Here is a 19932-nt window from a genome sequence, read left to right on the forward strand (position 1 = left end):
TGAACCACCCAGACAGTTTTATTAAGTTGCTTGATTCAGTATATTTGATATTTTAACAGTCACGCCCCCTTACTATATCAAATATCTAAATACTGAATCAAGCAACTTAAAAAACAGTATAAAAAACGTATACAAACCAAAACTATGATCAGACAAAACTGTCGGACAAAAGTCTGAGTAGACGTTAAAATGAACCCAATCATGTTTGAAAGTGGCCTCATTGGCCCTTAGCTCTGGGCACGCCTATGAAACCACTCAATGATATGTTTGGTGCAGCTGTGTTTCTTACCAGTCTGCCTTGTTTTTAATCTGCTGTAGTTTTTATCCTGATCTGGAAAACAACTAAAATAAGCCTGGAGTTTAATATCCCTTTAGGGTAATCAGTGGGGTTTAATGTTCCTTTAGGGTAATCACTGGGGTAAAATCTCGCCCTTTCGAATGACCATTTCGACCGGAGGGTTAGCGACTCACCCCACAGAGGTTAGGTTTAGGGTTAGAGTTGGGTGTCGAAAAAATTACATGTAGTAACAGCGAAGCTATCCCATCACTGACATACAGTAAGTAAGAGAGTTTATATAAAATATTCACTAATTAAATGTAGTCAATTTAATTACAGTAGTTGCCTGACCCCATATGCAAATTACCTCCTGCACACAACTTTCATATTTACTTCATGCTATGCTTACAACATCCCAATGTCACTGAAAACTAAGTTTCGGACCTCCCAAAACAAACCGATTAGACTACTTCTCAGCCTAACGCTAATGACCCACTTAATTCCAACACATTTTGCTAGTCTGTGATGGCTCAGGTAGAAGACAGGGTTAAGCAATTAAAATTTGTATTTCATTTTAAGATAGTCAAAGTGGCATTGCCCTCAATGTTGCTTACCTGCGTTGTTCAGCGTTAATTTGTCATCATGGTGGTTGATGCTTTGCTCCACGTGAATCTCAGTCCCGCCCACAAAAAGACTGAGGCTCAATAAGATAAAGGCAACACAAGCCTTCATCCTCAACTGAGCTCAGTAAAACTGAACTCTGACTAGTTACCCATGCATGCAGCAGCTGTCTTATACTGTATACTCTTAGGGGGGTCCTTAAACAGCTTATTGAGCTGCAAAGTATAATGGGCTGCCTGAGTCGTGCCTGTCTTAAATTAAAGTGAAAAACTAGAAGCAGTGCTCTTTTGAGCACAGGTCTCCACCAGGTCATGAGTTATTGTGGCCTCCTGGTGGCGCTATAATAGGTGAGAAGGGTGCCATGTCTTCTTGGGCCTTTAACGGCAATGTGCCGCTGCATGCATGATTTGAGGCATGATTTTGGCAAAAGTCAACCTGCTGGTGGTGCCCTAGCAGGCCAATGTATAAAGATTGGCATTTGTCCTTTGACCTAGTGGGTATGTGTGTGCAGAACTTCTCTGTAATCACAAGCTGCATTCATGATTTAAGTCATTTTGTTAAAAATTGACCAATCCTGCAAACTTTGGAAGCCAATGTTTGCCAATTAGGATGGAATATGAAATATCGGACAGCTCTGTCTTGATCACATGACTATAGAAATACTGTGTACTGATTTGCGTGATTTTTGGATCAAATCTGAAGGAATAATAGGATAAAATGTGTTTTACATAAATCGGCCTCCTGGTGGCGGTATAAAATGCATATGAAAACTGGAGGGCAAATGTTTTTCCTTGGCCTCTAGGGAGTGTGAATACAAAGTTTTAAATTGATCGGTGGAGTTATGGGTTAAAACATGAATCGGCCTGTTATAGCGCCACCATGAGGCTGATTTGAAAATGTTAAAGTGCTGTTTCTTCCTCTGCCTATTGCGAATGTGCATGCACAATTCGTACAAATACGTACAAAAACTCTGATCACATCACTGTAGAGATACTATCTAGTAGACAGTGTCTACCGATTTGCGTGATTTTTGAACAAAATCTGTAGGAGTACTGGCCAAAAGTTAGTTTAGCAAAAAAACTGCCTCCTGGTGGTGCTAGAACAGGCCCATGTGAACCAAACTAATGGGACGGACACATGGATGGACGGATGGACAGACAGACAGACAGACAGACAGACAGACAGACAGACAGACAGACAGACAGACAGACAGACAGACAGACAGACAGGCCAGGGGCCTTCAGCCTGGTGGAGACAATAAATAAGTGAGGGCCAGGGCCACAATTATATCCGACTTCCCTTATATCCTGAAACACACAATTGTCTGCATTCAGCACAAATGCTGGAGAGTTATTTGTCAATTCAATTCTAGGATAGGGGTCTGGCCACAGTGGCCAGAGATGAAGAGGGTGAGCACACAATACCCTTTGTTGCATTTAATTAAAAATGTTGTTCCAAAACAATAGGGAGAGCTACTCTTAAGTTTTTATCAGTACACTGTGATTTGTTAAGTTTAATCACATGAAACCTCGTTTCGGTCAGACACTTTCATCAGGATTAACCATGTGTTGCAATGATTTATTGCATTCAGTTTGGCAGTGTGACTCTGGTCCGTATCATGTCTTTATCATGGTCAGTATTAGCTCTGGTCCATAGCGTCAGAAGGAGTTCTCCTTAACGCAATGTCAGTGATAAACCGGTGCACCAGCAGAAAAGGCTGCGCAGTGTGTTGGTGCCGTGACGGAGGTAGTAAAAACAAAGAAGTAGTGTCTCCGTCTGGTCTGTTATCACTGCTCATCCCAGCCATCACCTCCACCATTTGGATGTTCTTCTCTCTGTCTGTAACCACAAAGCAATCTCTTCCATTGACCCTTTGTGGGTGCAGGTCATTTACTTTATTTTAAAATATCAAATGAAATGAAATGAAAAAAAAAAAAAAAAAAAATCCCGCTGCCATAGAGGATTGTTTTATACCATTACATTTATGTTTTTATACCGTTTACTTATTCCAAAATGTTCCTGAATATTATCACATTCTTAACAATCGACACAACTGAGTTAACTTATTATTATTATTCATTCCTCTGCCTGAATTGAGACCTGATAAAAATGGATCTTGTGCTTGGTGATCATGTGATTTATTGTTTCTGATGACACCCTTTTGGCAAACACACCAGGATGACAAGCTGTTGTGTTTGGCAAAGACACAAATACCAGCAAAATAAAGTAGGCTACAACAGCATCCACCACCTACCCCCCACTCTTTCCCCCTCCATCTCAGAATTATCATATAAATATTTTCCACTCCTCATAATTGGGGGGGGAAATACGGTAATGTTATTTAAAACCCATATCCTTTCTGTTCTTGACATTCCAATAAAAAGAAAAAGGCTGACTGGTGAGAGCAGCTGGAAAGTTTGTTTATTTCATTTACGTCCTGACTGACAGGCTGTCCTGGTGAACTGGTTAGGGAGACGATAGATGGTGAATGCTCTCCACAGCAGCAAAGATAAGGGGGATTGAAGGCGCTTCAGAATGTCAGGACAGCAGCCAGGCTGCTCCAAAGCTTTCTCCATCCACTGTGATGGACACGTGTGTTGCAGGTAGCGACTGAGGAAACTTTGTTTCATTGAGGACATTCTGTCTCAGAACAATCTAATCCACAGAGGTAGTGTTATAATGTCAAGCTGTGGGGTGATGTTTAAGAGTACACATTGTACACCAGCCTCAAATGACAAGGAAAATGAAACATTGTAAGAGTCAGAAGTTAGGCTATCCATTTAAGCCCAATTTTACACTTCATCAGAGATATCTGCAATCCATATACAAACTCAATGCATTGCATTGTTAGCTTGTAGATCTGCAATTCTTTATAATTTTTGAAATATTTCGCCTGTGCCCAAATTAATAGTGGCTATCTGACTGCGCACGCGCACACACGCTCGCTCGAGCGCGCGCGCGCACACACACACACACACACACACACACACACACACACACACACACACACACACACACACACACACACACACACACACACACACACACACACACACACACACACACACACACACACACACTCACACACACACACATACACATCCGCGGGGTCACACTCCCTCATGTGAATATATACCTTTCTAGTATGTTCATCAAAGCAGTGGTTCTCAACCTCTTCAGGCTGAGACCCCCAAAATAATCATATTTCAGGAGGGACGACCATTAGGTTGAATGGGCTTTATTGACAAGAATGAAAGCATACAAGCAGCAAGATACACATATAGATAAGCAGCAATTACAGCAGCAACTGATGACATGAGCAGCAGATAGCATATAATAGAATAAGCAGCAAGCATGGATAGAAGCAGCAATATCTAAACTACAAGCGGAACCTAAGAGTGGCTTATGGATTCTACCATCGAATCAATGTACCGCGGGCCACGATATATATTGCGCTATATCGTGAATTAAGCTCACCGCGGTAACATGATCCGATACCCCCAGCGGGGATAAGCATAATCCATAGAGGTGGACGCTGGGGATGGCGGTGGGGCAGCGTTGAGCTTAGCAACTGACTATAGCTGTGCAGCTAGGTCTAATGTACTCTGGGTAAGAGGGGGGGCTGAGGCCGCTGGCCCCCGCCCCCCCCGGCGCGCTGTCAACCCTTAGCTCGCCCCTCTTGAACTAGCTACGTCATGACTTCCTGCGCTCAATTTCAGGAGGGACGACCATTAGGTTGAATGGGCTTTATTGACAAGAATGAAAGCATACAAGCAGCAAGATACACATATAGATAAGCAGCAATTACAGCAGCAACTGATGACATGAGCAGCAGATAGCATATAATAGAATAAGCAGCAAGCATGGATAGAAGCAGCAATATCTAAACTACAAGCGGAACCTAAGAGTGGCTTATGGATTCTACCATCGAATCAATGTACCGCGGGCCACGATATATATTGCGCTATATCGTGAATTAAGCTCACCGCGGTAACATGATCCGATACCCCCAAAAGAAGGACCCACGCGGGTCCCCCCCCAAAACACGCAATGCTTTAGAATCCATAATACTCCTAATCACCGGTGAGGGTGATTTGTTTCCGCATACCTAACAGCTTGGACACTGCTGTGACCAGAAGCGCATATAACTAAACTAACCTATCTAAGCATCCATTACATTTGCGCCCAACACCCAGAATACTTTATTTATTTATTTTTTTATTTTTTATTTTTTTAAAATATATATATTTTTTACATGATTTATGCAGCCCTATTTAATATTATACCACCCCCGACCACCTTGCTTTTGCGAGAGAAGAAAACAACATACAGCATACATGGCTCCGCCTGACGCGCCTTGATTACTCGCAGCTTGGCACAATCAATCTTTAATCGTCCGCTGCTTCGATCACTCCAGCGTCGCCTGGCTGCTCATGAGCCTCTGAGCTTGGAGAATCTCTGGCCTGCTGAACCTAATGTAACGGACATAAGCTGCCGATGACCATCGACCCAGGGACTGGATTGTAGCCGAAGGCACCAGTAGGGCTGCTGAAGTAGCTGCTCCGATACGCAGGGAGTGCGGCGTGTAGAGGGCCGGCGCCAGGCCTTCGCTCTGGCACAACGCCTTCAGCTTTTCAGCGAACCAGGCTCTTGTCATGGGCCTCCCCTCGGTGGTGCGAAACAGTGGATCATTAGGAGCTGACATCGGCCGGACCGCCAAGTATCTCGCCATGGAAGTGAAAGGACAAAAAAGTGAGTTAGTTTTTGCCACCACTACCGGCGTGCCCGCGCTAAATTTATCAGTTTTAGACTTTTTTAGCAAAACAGAATAATGCGTATCTTCCATTACTAAATCAGACAAGCAAAGGCCCTCAGATGGGTCGAAAGCCAGGGTGCTCGCCGTGTATTCCCCGCAACGTAGGAAAGCATAAAAGGCGAATAATAGAACAGCTTCCAACATGACATTAATGTGCCATGCGAATAGGCCTCCCCTTAATTTCCCCACCAGCCTGTGAAGCACCGCTATAGTGATAGGTAAGCGGCTATCATTGCCTTGATTTCGCTCCTTCTTGATGCCGTTGAGCAACAGGTGAATGGCTGGGTTGCTTAGAATGCTTGGTACCGTCGGGTCACGGCAGCGGAGATGGAATTGAATGCCCGAAATAATTGCTTTGATGGACCCGGCCTGTAACTTTCTAGATTCGAAAGCATGAACTATAAACGCGCACACCATTGGGATATTGAGGGGAAGCAAGGGACATGCAAAACGCTCACAAAAATTGCAGAAAAACCACCATGCTGAGTCATAGGATTTAATGGTGCTTGGGGCGAGGCCCTTACGCATGTATTTCTCTGCGGCCTCCCATAGGGAGACCAGGGGCCTTTCCGGAATTAATCCAGCGACATCTCTGCGAAAGGTGGAACTGCCAGGCCTCTGGCTGCGGCCTCCGGACATAGCGTGCGGAATTCCTGGAACTTTAAACGGGACAGAGCGTCAGCAATACGATTTTGTTTGCCTGGAATGAACTCTGCCCGCATGATGAAATTGCTCTGCAAACCTAGCCAGGTAAGGCGTCTTACGAATTTATTAATAATGCTAATTGAAGAGCGCCCTTTATTAATTACTTGAACTGTTGCTTCGTTGTCGCATCTAACGGAGATTTTTCTCCGGGCCCACGTGTCTCCCCATAGAGAGGCAGCTACAACAATGGGGTACAGTTCAAATAATGCAATAGATTTACATTCTTGAGGTAGCATTTGCATTTCATTTGGCCATGAACTGGCAAACCATTCCCCTTTAAAGAATCCCCCGAACCCGACGGAGGGGGCCGCGTCCGTAAAGAACTGCATGGCTTCGGAGGCCTCCTCTTCCTCATTGTAGAAGAAGGAGATTCCGTTCCATTGCGCCAGAAACAATGACCAGAACTTGAGATCTGACCGGCTCCCCTCGTCTAATACAATAATATCTGAGAGATCCTTTTTTCCCTTTGATAGGTCGATTAATCTGGACACAAACGAGCGCCCGTGGGGAATAATGCGCATCGCAAAGTTAAGGTGACCTAGCAAGGATAGCAGCGCCCTTTTTGAAACGGCTGGCGCCTCCGCCGTTTCCTTAATAATCTCTCTAATTCTTAGGAGTTTCTCTAACGGCAAGGCGGCCTGCATTAGAACACTATCCAGCATGATTCCTAAGAATTCGATCCTAGTTAAGGGACCGACTGTTTTTTCTTCGGAGAGCGGCACTCCGAGATCATTGAACACTTTGCGCACTGTAGCAATACCTCTAGCGGGCGGTGCATTAGCAAAATCAATAGTTAGAAAATCATCTAACAAATGGAGAACGAAGGGGAGTTTAAACGTGTTATACAAGATCCAGCATAACGCTTCCGTGTCGAAAATGCGGGGGCTGCTGCGGCACCCGAACGTTAGCTTAACCGCAAAATACAGTTTGGAACGCCATTGAATGCCAAACAGGTGCCATTGCGAAGGGTGTAAAGGCATAACTTTAAACGCGTCCACAATGTCCGCTTTAGCCAGCCAGGCTCCTGGCCCCGCGGATTTTATCATCTGAGCGGCCTGATCTACGGAAGCGTAAAAGAGAGAAAACGGTGGCAGCGGTATTAAACTGTTAATGCTGGGTATGGTGCCACTATGCGGGGCGGAAAGGTCGAAAATAAGGCGTTTTTTCCCCGTGTATTTCCGAGTGGCTAGCCCTATGGGGCTAACTCTGAACAAGCCAAACGGCGCTTTGTCGAACGGACCTATTAAATGCCCCTTTCCCATCTCTTTCGCCAGGAGAGAATCCACAATGGATGGCTCCGCTAGGGCTGACTTGAGATTTTTGCACACATGAGTCACATTTGGCAACCAGCAAAGCCCCGCTAGAAACCCCTGAGTCAGACCCGTAACCAGATATTTAACCCAGCATTTGTTCGGATGGTCTGATAAGGCAGCAGAGAGAGCCGGCACGTCCACTGGAGTTGAGGGATGCATCTTTTTTATTTTTTCCCACTCTTGGACTCCGGCCTCGTCCTCCTGGGACACACAGATTTGGGGTGGCTGTCCCCGCACCAGCTGCAAGTATGCATATATTTGCATTTAGGAAATGTACAGACATTCTCATTGAACTGTATACACAAAGGAATATTGCGAGTAGGACCATACGGCACCTGCTGTCTTGGGTTCGCTGACTGCCCGTACCCCATCTGCGGGTGCTGATTAGCGGGCGGGAAGGATTTGGGCTTACTAGCCGGATTCTGGGAACCGGTCTTGGGGCATAAATCGGTCCTGTGGCTGTGTGAGTCACAGACCGAGCATGACAGCGGCGGGTGCGCCGTGAAATGTCGGCTAATCAGACTAAGGTCTTGAACAGACCAATCGATGCGCTGGTTGAAGCGCTGAATGTGCATCGCTGCCTTCGAGGAGAAACTCTTGTGATACTCATAGAAGAGTCCTCCCCCATAAGTGTAAGCTAAGTCGGAAATTATGGACATGTAGGTGTCCAACTCGGCCCTGCGCTCCTGATAGAACTCGCACATAGTATCGCGATAAACCCCAAAGGCCACATTAAACTCCGGCAATGTCAGTGACTTAGACAATCTAGGATCGTTGTCCTTCAGAATAACTGAAAAGTCCCCGCAGTCGAGGAACCTCTCAGCCGAGGATTCAGCGGCGCATAAGAGAATCTTGACCAGATTCACATCCTGACCTGCGAGAATCTGGCTTCTCAGCGCATCGGGGATGGCAGCCGCCGGGGAGATGAACGGAGACCCCGCTGCTGGCGCCGCGACTGCGGTTCCCAGATTCCTGCGAGGGATGAAGGGAGCCTCGCTGTCCCTCGGTGGAGCCCCGCTTGGCCCTGAACCTCCGTTGGACGGGCCTGCGCCGCTGTATTCCAGCAGCTGGATGCGCTGGTTCATCCCCGACAGGGTGGACTTCAGGTCCGCCAGCGCTAGGAGCACCTCCACGCTCGCGCCTTTTCCCCCGAAGCCGTCCTCGCCGCCGGCGGGGACAGGAGTGCTGCCGCTGGGTGCGCCGCTGCCGCTGGGTACGCTGCTGCCGCTGGGTACGCCGCTGGGTACACCGCCTTTCTTCTTTTTCGGTGGAGCCTGGGTGTCGGCTTTTGCAGGCCTCTTCCCCTTGCCTTGCCCTTTCCCCTTGCTCGCCGGGGGCTCTTCGCCGGCTGATTTGCGCGCCGCGCACATAAACTGGAACAACCCCTCGTGGCCGAGCCCCATCGGGGGTGACAACCCGTTCACATACAGCTCATCCAGGATCCTATGCACTGGCCAATCCGATGGGTTCAGCGACTGGTGCAGCCTAGGACTTCTGCGAGGAGTAGCTGGTTCCTCCTGCTGAGCTGGTGGGACCCCGGAGTCCGGGATCATCTCGACTTCCTCTCCCTCACCCTGGGGGTCTTCCGGATCCGACTGAGAACTTCCCGACATGGTGAGTGGACTAAGAAGTAATAATAAGTAATAAACAAAATAGAAAAAGCACCTCATTGATCTACTGATCAGCGACCGCGCAGGCTGGCTAGCCTGGTAGCAGCTCCCGACGACGTGGCAACGTTTGTAGCGATTAGCTCTCGTAGCAGCGACCTCCGTGGCAGCGTTGAGCTTAGCAACTGACTATAGCTGTGCAGCTAGGTCTAATGTACTCTGGGTAAGAGGGGGGGGCTGAGGCCGCTGGCCCCCGCCCCCCCCGGCGCGCTGTCAACCCTTAGCTCGCCCCTCTTGAACTAGCTACGTCATGACTTCCTGCGCTCAATGAACAGGAGACCCTCTACCCTGACAAGCACTTGGAATGTAGGAGTTGAGGCATTACATTTAGTTTGATTCGGTTCCACAGGTAAATATTGTGAAAATAGCAGATCTACAACAGTTTTTTTCTCCATATTTTTCTCTTTCTTATTTTATTTGACTAAGCTTCTATAACCTACTATAGTTTGTTGATTACTTTTAATGCAGTAATGGTCTTTTTCTTTTCTTTTTTAGTTTTTTCGTTTTAGGTATAAAAAAACGTCTTAAAAGTTTTTAAATTGTCACTTCACTGTCATCTGGGGACCCCCCCAAAATGGGGTCCCCATATGACCCACAGGTTGAGAACCACTGGCATATAAAAAGCTCAACACTTTCCAACTCTGGCACTGGGCAGGCATGTGTGTGTGTGTGTGTGTGTGTGTGTGTGTGTGTGTGTGTGTGTGCGTGTGTGCGTGCGTGCGTGTGTGCGTGCGTGCGTGCGTGTGTGTGTGTGTGATGAGCAGTTTCACAGAATCACGCCCGATAGCTGTGCCTGTCAGATTGCCTGCGTCTCTCTACCTGCCTGCTTGCCTCTCATTAAAATGACTTACTACTAGGCGTGTCAGTGGCTTCCTATATGTGAAAAGACCATTACACTCTTGGTCACAGCACGAGTAAACTAATTGGGGAGACACAACCCAGCCCTCATGCTGCAGCCCAGGGGCATAATATAGACTCACAGTCTCACACCACACAGACTTTTCTTTTTTCTTCTGCGCCTCAGGAGGCCACAGTGTGTCATTGTTAAACAGGTAGCTAAAGGAAATGAGCCCTTGTCAGCTGGCCAGAGGTCTGTGTGTTTGACATAATAGTTTTGGGGCCCGCCCCCGCCCCCTAACATGTAGAAGTAAACTTTGGAGGACTTTTTATTGAATTAGCAATGCTTTCCTTGGACATTTATTACACTGTAGATCGTGTTCTCTCTCTGTCTGGCGAAGGCCGAGGATGGTGACGAATATTAATGTTTTTTTTGTGTGTTTTTACCAATTAGATAATTAGATAGACAATTCAAAAGTCATGTGACTAAGAGTGTCCATCAGCTTCTTCATATTCCATACTCTTTGCCTGTAGGGCTTCTAGAATTAGTGGGATAAACTATACAGACGCTGTATGTGTATAGTGTGTACTGTGTACAGTGTAATGGTGCTCCCAAGAGGAAGAAAATAATCGATTTTGGTTAGCCTATGGTCTTTCGTCTAGGACCACTATGAGGTCAAAATGGACAAACATACATGTTCCCAACGTGTTGCCAACAACCGTATACATTTGCCCTTTTGAAAACAACTTGATAGCACCAGGAGGCCGATTTTTGCTAAATGCAATTTTGTATATTACTTGTCTCCTACAGTGTTTGTCTGAACATCATGCAAATCGATACACATCTCTATACTCATGTGATCAAGACGGATCAGTTAGACTTTTTATATTCCATCCTGATTGCCTAAGATAGGCTTCCAAAATTTGCAGGACTTGCCCGTTTGTTACAACTTAGGCGCACATTCCCAGTAGAACAAGAAAGAAATGTCACCCTATATTTTTCAAATAGGCTCTATGCATATACGCCATTTTGTTCTACTTCCGGGTGTCTTTTGACTTCCTTCACAGGTGTTACTGAGGATACTAATTAAGGCTCTGTTTGATTTATTGCACAATGGTTCTTTAATTTCAAGGACCCCCATAACTCTGTACAAATGGAATCAACAAATGGAATCAAATGGACCCATTTGCTTCCATTTGTAGACTCTCAGAGTTACACACCTGTATGGGGACATTTGGAACCCACTCAAGAACACTTTGAGACCCACTGGTGTAGCAGAGTGTTTCCAGTGAGCCAACATGCACAATAGCAGCACCCTGACTCTGTTTGACCAGAATGGAACAGACCCTTCGTTAATATCATCGGTACACCTGTGAAGGAAGTCGAAAGACACCCGGAAGTAGATCAAAATGGCGTATATGCATAGAGCCTATTGGCCTCAGTGCAGCGCTCGCTATAACAGTTAGAATCACATTTTGGCTGATCATTCTTGAACCTTAGGTCATACAAAATTCAAAATTATAGTTCCCTTGGATTCCTCTGATCATTACACAGCTCCCCCAATAAGCCACGCCCATGATAGACCACCGAACGTATACACAGGATGGCGGATGAAACCATGCAAGGCATCAACCTTCTCATCGGGAGCAATTAGGGGTTCAGTGTCTTGCTCAAGGACACTCTGAGTCTTCAACTTGGGAAGCGGCCGCTCTACCTCCTGAGCCCCTGCTGCCCTTAGTGCTTTTCACTGCCAGTTAAAGCCCCTGCCGGTCAACTGCCTGATCAACAATTTAACTAGGGGGTTCCCTGCCGATCAACTTTTATCAGCTTTTTTAGTAATTTTTTAGATATTTTTTGCAGAAAAAACTCTGGACTATAAGGAAAACGCTGATTTTGCTGGCAGGAGCTGGATTATTTATGTATTTACTCTGGCAGTGAATGAGTTGTGTCATATCCATAAAATCACAGAGCTTTTTTGTAACTAAGTTCTTATATGCCACGATGCTATTGAGAAGAAATGACTCAGACTTCATTGGTTCTCTATGCTCATAACTGCATTAATTTGACAGTAATTGTGACCTCCTGCATGGAAGTCTGTCAGTTTACTCAATGGCAGTCACAGCAATATAGTCAATGTACTGAATGCTTTGCTCAATATGAAATATAATTTGCATTTCTCATTTAATCATGAAGTCTCCACTATTCAAGAACAATGAGCCCATCATCCAGGATTCACAGTAAACTTCCACTTGAGAGTGTACAAATGGAACCAATGGACCGTTACAGATTCATTTAAAAAAGAAAAGGATTTAAAGGTCCTATTCCAGCTGTCCAAATAAAGTTACTGACATGATGAAAAATAGTCCTATTTCTTTCACCTGGTCTGCTATTTTCTTGAGAGACTTAAAAAGAAAATCAAACCTGCATATAATTTGCAGACGTTTAAATTAGAGATAGCGGATTCTCTAGTGGTGCACTCCAGGGGTTCATTAGGGAACACATGCCCAGCTCTTTCACCTTCATAATAACACTAACTCTTCAACATTAGCCTAGTTTAATTGATATTCATGCACTGAATGCATAACTAAAACATTGAAAAATTATCATTTGGCCCATTATTTCCCGAACGAGCGCCCCTGGCTAGATGTAAGCTTGGCGGGTGGCCCTTAATAATAATTATGACATTAGCAGTCACCCCAATTGACAGCATTTAATTCAGATTTAAGAGGAGCAGAGTTGGGGTCATCCTGTTGGGTGACAGCCATTGTTTACACATACGTAAGTAATGCGTGGAGGATTACCCAAGAGCCTCTGGGACTACAGTGGGCCGTAAGACGTAGACTAGGCAGGTCGCTGAGGTGAGAAGATCAAGGACAAGCTCCTTAGGGACCATTTTCACGAGACGTGAGTGCAAAGCGTCACGAGTATCAATGCTTCATGTTTGCCCCCATGTTAAAGTAATGTGGAACCTTTAGAACCTTAGGTTGTATAATGAGTAGTTACATACTGTAAAGGATGAGGAATACTGGAATACTGGAATTAAAGTTCCCTTCTTTATTAGAAAGATTTTGCAACACGCTGTGAGCTTTTAGACCTGCTATTTTCTGGATAGTATATTTACCTCTACATTGACTTCCACTGTAAAATGTATGTTTTAAATTAGAACTCTTCAGTGTTTACTGCTCTTTTTTTTCCCCCACAGGTTTCTTTCTCTGTTTTTCCTTTCTAATTGTTATGGAGAATTGAGCATATTTTTGCAGAAACTCGGAAATGGCAAGAAACCACTCCATTCACATTGAAAAGCAGAATCCATGCACCTTCATAGGTAGATTTAAACTTTGAAGTCAGAGAATTTCATAAAAATTAAACTAGCTGATCTACAAGCTAAATGTTCTGCGAATCACATGAAAATCTACTGTCTAATCTCTATGAGTTCAGTAGCCAGATGAGAAATGGTGTTAGAATGGCTATCCAAGTGATGATACAGTATGACTTATCACACATGATGAAAGATCCCCTAGACTCCCACTGAGCTGGATGAGAGTAAACAGCTAAATTATCTTGACATGAATTTGAATCAGATCTCATCATGACCCTGGTGACATCGCTCATCCAAGTGTGAATTAATTACTTCTAATTACGCTGCTGGTTGGATGTGAGGATATACTCACTGGGTGTTAAATACATGACACTTTTCATCTGGATGAATAAAGTGAGCTGGTGTCAAGTACCTGGTGGTGTTGCTGCAGAACATAATTATAAATGGGCAGCTCTCTGCCATCTGCTCTGCCGTGTCTACTGGTTTACACCAGCAGGAGATGAAAACACAGAGGCCTAACTGTAATCAATATACATGGTGGGTTCATGCATATTATGTGCACAATAATTCCACTCTTTTATTAATATTTTCAGTTAAAATCAAAATGTTATAACTGCAGAAATTCCGGGAACCCACAAGCCCTCTGCTTCTGATCTGATCTGTATTGATGTAATGTGTATGAGTTTGTTCTTGGAGTGATGGAAACCCAGAGAAGAACTGAACTATTGACAACCTGGAGACTGACCTTGAAGACAACAAACACTACTGCAAGGCTGTGGAACATAGGAGGTGGGCTGATATAGCAAGCTACTACAGTATATTGTGTAGGTGGATTCAGCTGAACCGTGACTGGACTCAAATGCCCACAGCAAAAGCAGCTTGTTTTCCAAACAAGCTCTAGGTGATCTCCCAAATCTTTCTGGGAGTCTTTGATTAGTTGTGTGCGATGAGACGAACAAAATGTGCTTATTTGATTCTGTGATATTGTCTTGTTTTGTTATTTCAATGTATTGCCCTGCTTCTTCTTCACTGTGTGTTTTAGTCCTCTGATTGATTGATTGATTGATTGATTGATTGATTGATTGAGGTCATTTCTCTATGGCTTTTTATCTATACGTTTTTGTCAGTGCCCAGATCTTGCATTCTTTTTTTTACCCAATTTGGAAGCACAGCAGAATGCAGAACCACTAGCTGTATTGCATCAGAACACAAAGAATTCAACAGGCGAGATGCAGTCATAAAATACGATTACACTTTCACAAGGGAGTCTTCTCTGCAGATGACAATTGTTAAGAAGCTTGACAAATATGTCAATACAAATTGCCTGCATTTATTTTATAAATTATAAAGCCTATCAACGGAAATAAATAATAAACGATAAACAAATTAAGTCCCACCGGGGAGACTGTCCACTAAACAGTAATAGTTTATTATTAGAGGCAGAGCAAGTATTCTTTCATCTGTAAGTGGATGAGTGCTCATGTTATCACACTCAAAGGTGTCACACCAAATTCTGGGCCCTGGGTACAAGGATTAACTGCGGGCCCCCCATGACTGTTCTTCATAGGGGGACTGTTCATCCATTTAGACTAGGAACGCATTATTTTGTGCTTTAACTATTGAAAAATAGAAGATATACAAGCTCACAGCGTGGCACTGAGTGCTGCGCTGCGAGCTTGTAGATCTGCTATTTTTATTTTTATTTTGAAAATTTGTGCAAGTCTTTGAATATTTCAAATTCTTCTAAGGTTTTTTTGAAAGACCTATGTTTCTATGTCAGTGGTGCTCAAACTTTTTCATGTGAAGGACCCCCAAAATGATATGTATTTGGCCACGGACCCCCTTCTCTGAATATTTAGTTCCAGGGACCCCCAGAAGCAAAATTTGAGTTACAAATGTTTGCTTAAAAAATACACATGATCAAAGATTTGCACACATTTTCACGACTTTTCAAAAATAGCAGATCTACAAGCTCGCAGCGCGGCACTCGGTGCTGCGCTGTGAGTATATCTGCCATTTTTCAATAGCTAAAGTATAAAATCCACCTTGGGCCCTAGTAACTCAGTCCCACTCCCCCCCCCCCCCCCCCCCCTTGTGACGCCCCTGACCACACTTGAGAACCACTGTGCCTGTTGCTGTGCTTTCACAAGTGTCAAGGAAAAGGATTCCAGAAAAAGGGGCCTCTCTCTTGATCTGCTGGAATCCGTCACTGTCTCCCGGAGTTCAAAGCCCTGGAAAATACTAATCCATCACAGCATTGGCTCCATGGCCACTTTGTGCCGACCTTTGGCCACTAAACACCATTACTGATGTATTACAGCTACCGAGACCGAATAATTATAGGCAAGCTAAGGACCTTTAACACTAGCTTTCCTGGGTGGCTGTTTGTTGTCAATATGGATGGGCATAAATATGGATAGAGAGGTGTGATTTGAATTATGGATCAGTTTACAAAGCTGATTACAGGAGGAGCTAAAAACACAGTGTAGGTGTCGATCATGGAGGACATGAAACACTCCTGTAACACTGTAGCTGATGGTTTCCATTACTGATCCATAGAGAGTGAGACCTAGCTGTCACCAGAGCACAGGAAAGTACACCATCAATGTGGTGCACAAGGATTGTCTGTGGGCAGACTAATCACAACAATAGACACAAACAGACTAAATATATTTCTGTTTTGCCGTCAAGATGTTTGAGTAGCTGCTAATGTGTTTTTGGAGGACACCAGCATCGCAATTACAAAGTATACTGTACACCACATGGTTTCATCCAGCCCTCCAGCTCTCTCTCTCTCTCTCTCTCTCTCTCTCTCCTTCTCTCTCATTGTATGACTTAGGCCTGCAGTGATTCTTCAACTTTTTAATTTCAAGGACCCCTAGTTTGCTATGGAAGAGACCAAAGATAACAGATTGTACAAATGGAACCAAATGGACCTGTATTAGTTCCCACTGTAACTCACATAGCTGGGGACCCCTTGGAACCCCCGCAAGGACCCCTGGGGGTACCTGGACCCCACTTTGAGAACCACTGACTTACAGACCTAAGATAATAGTTGAGCCATCAGGCACCCCAATAAATTGGATTTTGCAAGGGCAGTGCACTTACTCAATCAGGTGTCAGTGTCACCAATGAATACCACTAGCTGGGAATCCAACATCACACCCAGTATCACAAAAATAACAATAAAAAAAGGTTGGTCAACACTTTTTGTGTTGTACAACCAATATCTGTATAAGGGAGCAATCTTTTTTATGAACAGCACCCCCTGGAGGAAAATAGGGGAGGGTCATGCTATTTTAATTTCAGTCCTAGGGAGGGTCTTCTGATTTCACTTTGAATTCAAGGGAGGGTCATGCAATTTTTCAAAAGCAAACAATGGCTCCAGAGGTACAGGCACTTATGCAACCATTATCAACAGCCTTCTGCTTCATTTAATGACAAACCCTGTGTGCCATCTCTGGAAATGCCCCACAGTCACTGCAGTTAGTGAATGAACTGAAGTGGCTGTGATACTACAATGTATTTTCCTAGAATAATGGAGAGCTGTGCAAGGCAGCAACAATGGTTGTCAGAACTGTATCCCCCCTCCATAAAGTAAAAAGTGAAATGGTGCTAAAAAAAACAACATTAGGTAAACGATCGCTTGTTGAAAATGCGCATTTGACCCAGATTTAACCACAGGCAATCAACAGCACAAAATGAATGGCAGCTGTTACAAGCCTTCTCTGTGTTGTGCACATGTATCAACTGTTTTATCTGTAACCTAGTTCTCAACCTGTGAGAACTTCTCAGCTTTTTTGTGATGTCCACGTTGACTTTTACACTAGCAGCAGTAGGCTACTCACTGTGTGTTACTTTAGTTTAGAGGGTGTGTTAGTTTATATTTGGAAATGTGTTTTTGGGATGAAGTGCAGCTGGGATTTCAAAGCATTATATTAGCCTATTCATTATTGTTCATTGCTGCTGCCGCACGCACCTGTTTTTAACCCTAAAAAATCCTAATTATTTACAGTAAAAAAGAAAGAAAGAAAATACATTTCGCAGTGCCCACCCAGAACTTGCTTCTCTGTTCTGTTCTCGCCACTGGTTAGGAATAACTATGTTTAGGTTTTAGGCATAATTTTACTGTGGTAAATGTCATGTTGTAGGGGAGGGTCAATCTTTTTTATTTTAATGCTTGGGGAGGGTCACTGATTTTTCCCCCAATTGAGAGGGAGGGTCATGGCATTTTATAAAAGGGCTTATACATTTTCTGCAGTAACACCCCTCAATAAAAAACGACCCCTCCCTAATTGAAAATCTTAGAGGATCAACAGAAAACAGGTCTTTCCTATTTGGCACATTCAGTGCGAGAGAGATTTTCTTCCCTTCAGCATGCGTCGCAGAATGACCTCGATGCCTCCTTTGGTACTGAGTCTTTTGACCCAGCCATGGGTCCTGATCCGTTTGATGTTCTTGGGCTGGTACTCTGTGCCTCTCTTCTTTGTCCTTACCTGCTGGTAGTGCCATGGTAGCTGTTGGCACACCCCTACACCCTCAGTCTGCGACAGGAGTGGTATACATCTGGAAAACTGAGGTTCTGGGGCAGCTCTGGATAGAACCCAGCAGCTGAGAAGTCTAAGGTGGCAAGCACCGCATGCCGGAGGGTTTGGTGTAGCAATGCTGCTTAAAAGTGTCGCTCCATGGAATCGGAGCAGAGAAATCCGTAGGCCTATAGCATTCATTTTGGAGTATTTACAAAGATATCATTTGGCATAGACAAAACATGAATGTCACAGGTTTCCCAGCCACCCTCAATACATGGAGTCACATGATGTCACTTTGATGACATCAGGGAACTCCAAATATGGGCATGACATTGACATGTCAGACAGAAATCTCCATATATGAGCATGACAGAGGGACACTCAAACAGAAATATCCATATACTGTATGGGCATGGGCATGACAGACGGACAGACAGACAGACAGACAGACAGCATACAGAGATACTAGTCCTTACGGGTTCGAAAATATGTGCTCCAAATTTGGTCACATATTCGTGTTTCGGGCCGCTCACATCTAGAGAGCCCGCCCACAGCTACATTGCAGCAGTGATCCAACTGATATGGCCATATATGGAGATCTCACTTTTCGTTGAGTTAGATATGATGATTTTTGGCACAATGTTATACATAATGTACAGCAATGTTTCCCAAACAATGGGTCGGGACCCATTTACGTGGAGTCATTCATTCTGTAAGATTGGATCCCGGGAAGACACCAAATGTATGTTTTGTACTGAAAGGTTTGGGAACCACGACTGGTGTAACAGTCTATATGGCTACAGTGTAACATACTGGTTCAAATAAGCATGTCAGGGCCTCACATCCATCCATTTGTCAAGGTAGCGGGTGGTCTGAAGAGGCCTGCAGATGAGGACTAGCTGACATGGCCTGAAAAATGAGCTGTGAATGGACTGAGGGATGAACTCTAACTATTTGGATGCATAACATCAATAAAACATGAGTTGTTTACAGAGTTCTTGTCTGGCAGATCACTGTTATTTATGGAGCTTCTTCTGCATAATGCTAAAGAAGATTTAATCAGTGGAGTGGCAAAACCAAATGATCTATGTCTTATAGTCTTATCAGATCTTACTCTTTACCATCTTATCAGAAAGGCTCAAAGCTGGCCCAGGTTGGAGGTATAGCACTATGTATTCCTAATTAATATTCTAGATGGGATGGAACCGATGGTGTCAAAGCCCAAACCTCCTACTACCGTCAGTCTTGCAGTTTCTTCCTCACTGTTATCTGCCATCATGATAAGAAAGGCGGGTGGTGAAAAATGCTTGCCAAAAAAAATCAATTTATTATTCAATCGTGAGAGGCCCCAAGGTGGCTCTGTGGTGATAATTGATACATCAGCAGGAACAGTAAATTCTCTTAGGGTGGCTGACTGAGAGGAAGCACAGAGACTTTTGAATAAGAGGGCAAGGAGATGGCTAATCTTTAAAAGGTCCCCGTGTCTCCAGAGCCCTCAATAGCAGCCCACAGGCTATTATTTGTATATAACAGTTTAGCCCTGGGTGATCTTGTATTTATATCATAATCACATACAGTACTACAACCCCAGTGAAGATGTCCTCCAATTAATCATCTGTCCGTCTGTCTTTCTTTCTTTCTTTCTTTCTTTCCTTCTTTCTTTCTTTCTTTCTTTCTTTCTTTCTTTCTTTCTTTCTTTCTTTCTTTCTTCTGACTATAAATGAGAGATACATCACAAATAGTGTCAAAGGGCAAGGAATAATCCATTGTTGTCAGTAACCTACACACAGAAAATAATGTTTTTTCAGCAGTACTACAGTGGTTCTTTGGGGATGGTAGAGGTGATT

The 19932-nt window shown here is 44.3% G+C and overlaps 1 protein-coding gene across 1 annotated transcript; it reads right to left on the reverse strand.

Annotated features, from left to right (window-relative positions):
- Window positions 1–17902: 17902 nt before the first annotated feature.
- Window positions 17903–19361, reverse strand: mrpl34 (mitochondrial ribosomal protein L34; the record flags this gene model as incomplete). Its single annotated transcript, XM_080727443.1, has 2 exons — window positions 17903–18100; window positions 19323–19361. The coding sequence occupies 2 exons, from the start codon at window positions 19359–19361 to the stop codon at window positions 17903–17905; spliced, it is 237 nt and encodes a 78-aa protein (XP_080583569.1).
- Window positions 19362–19932: the final 571 nt, after the last annotated feature.

Source organism: Nannobrachium achirus, assembly GCF_963921795.1.
Source record: "Nannobrachium achirus genome assembly, chromosome: 1".
Classification (NCBI taxonomy): domain Eukaryota; kingdom Metazoa; phylum Chordata; class Actinopteri; order Myctophiformes; family Myctophidae; genus Nannobrachium; species Nannobrachium achirus.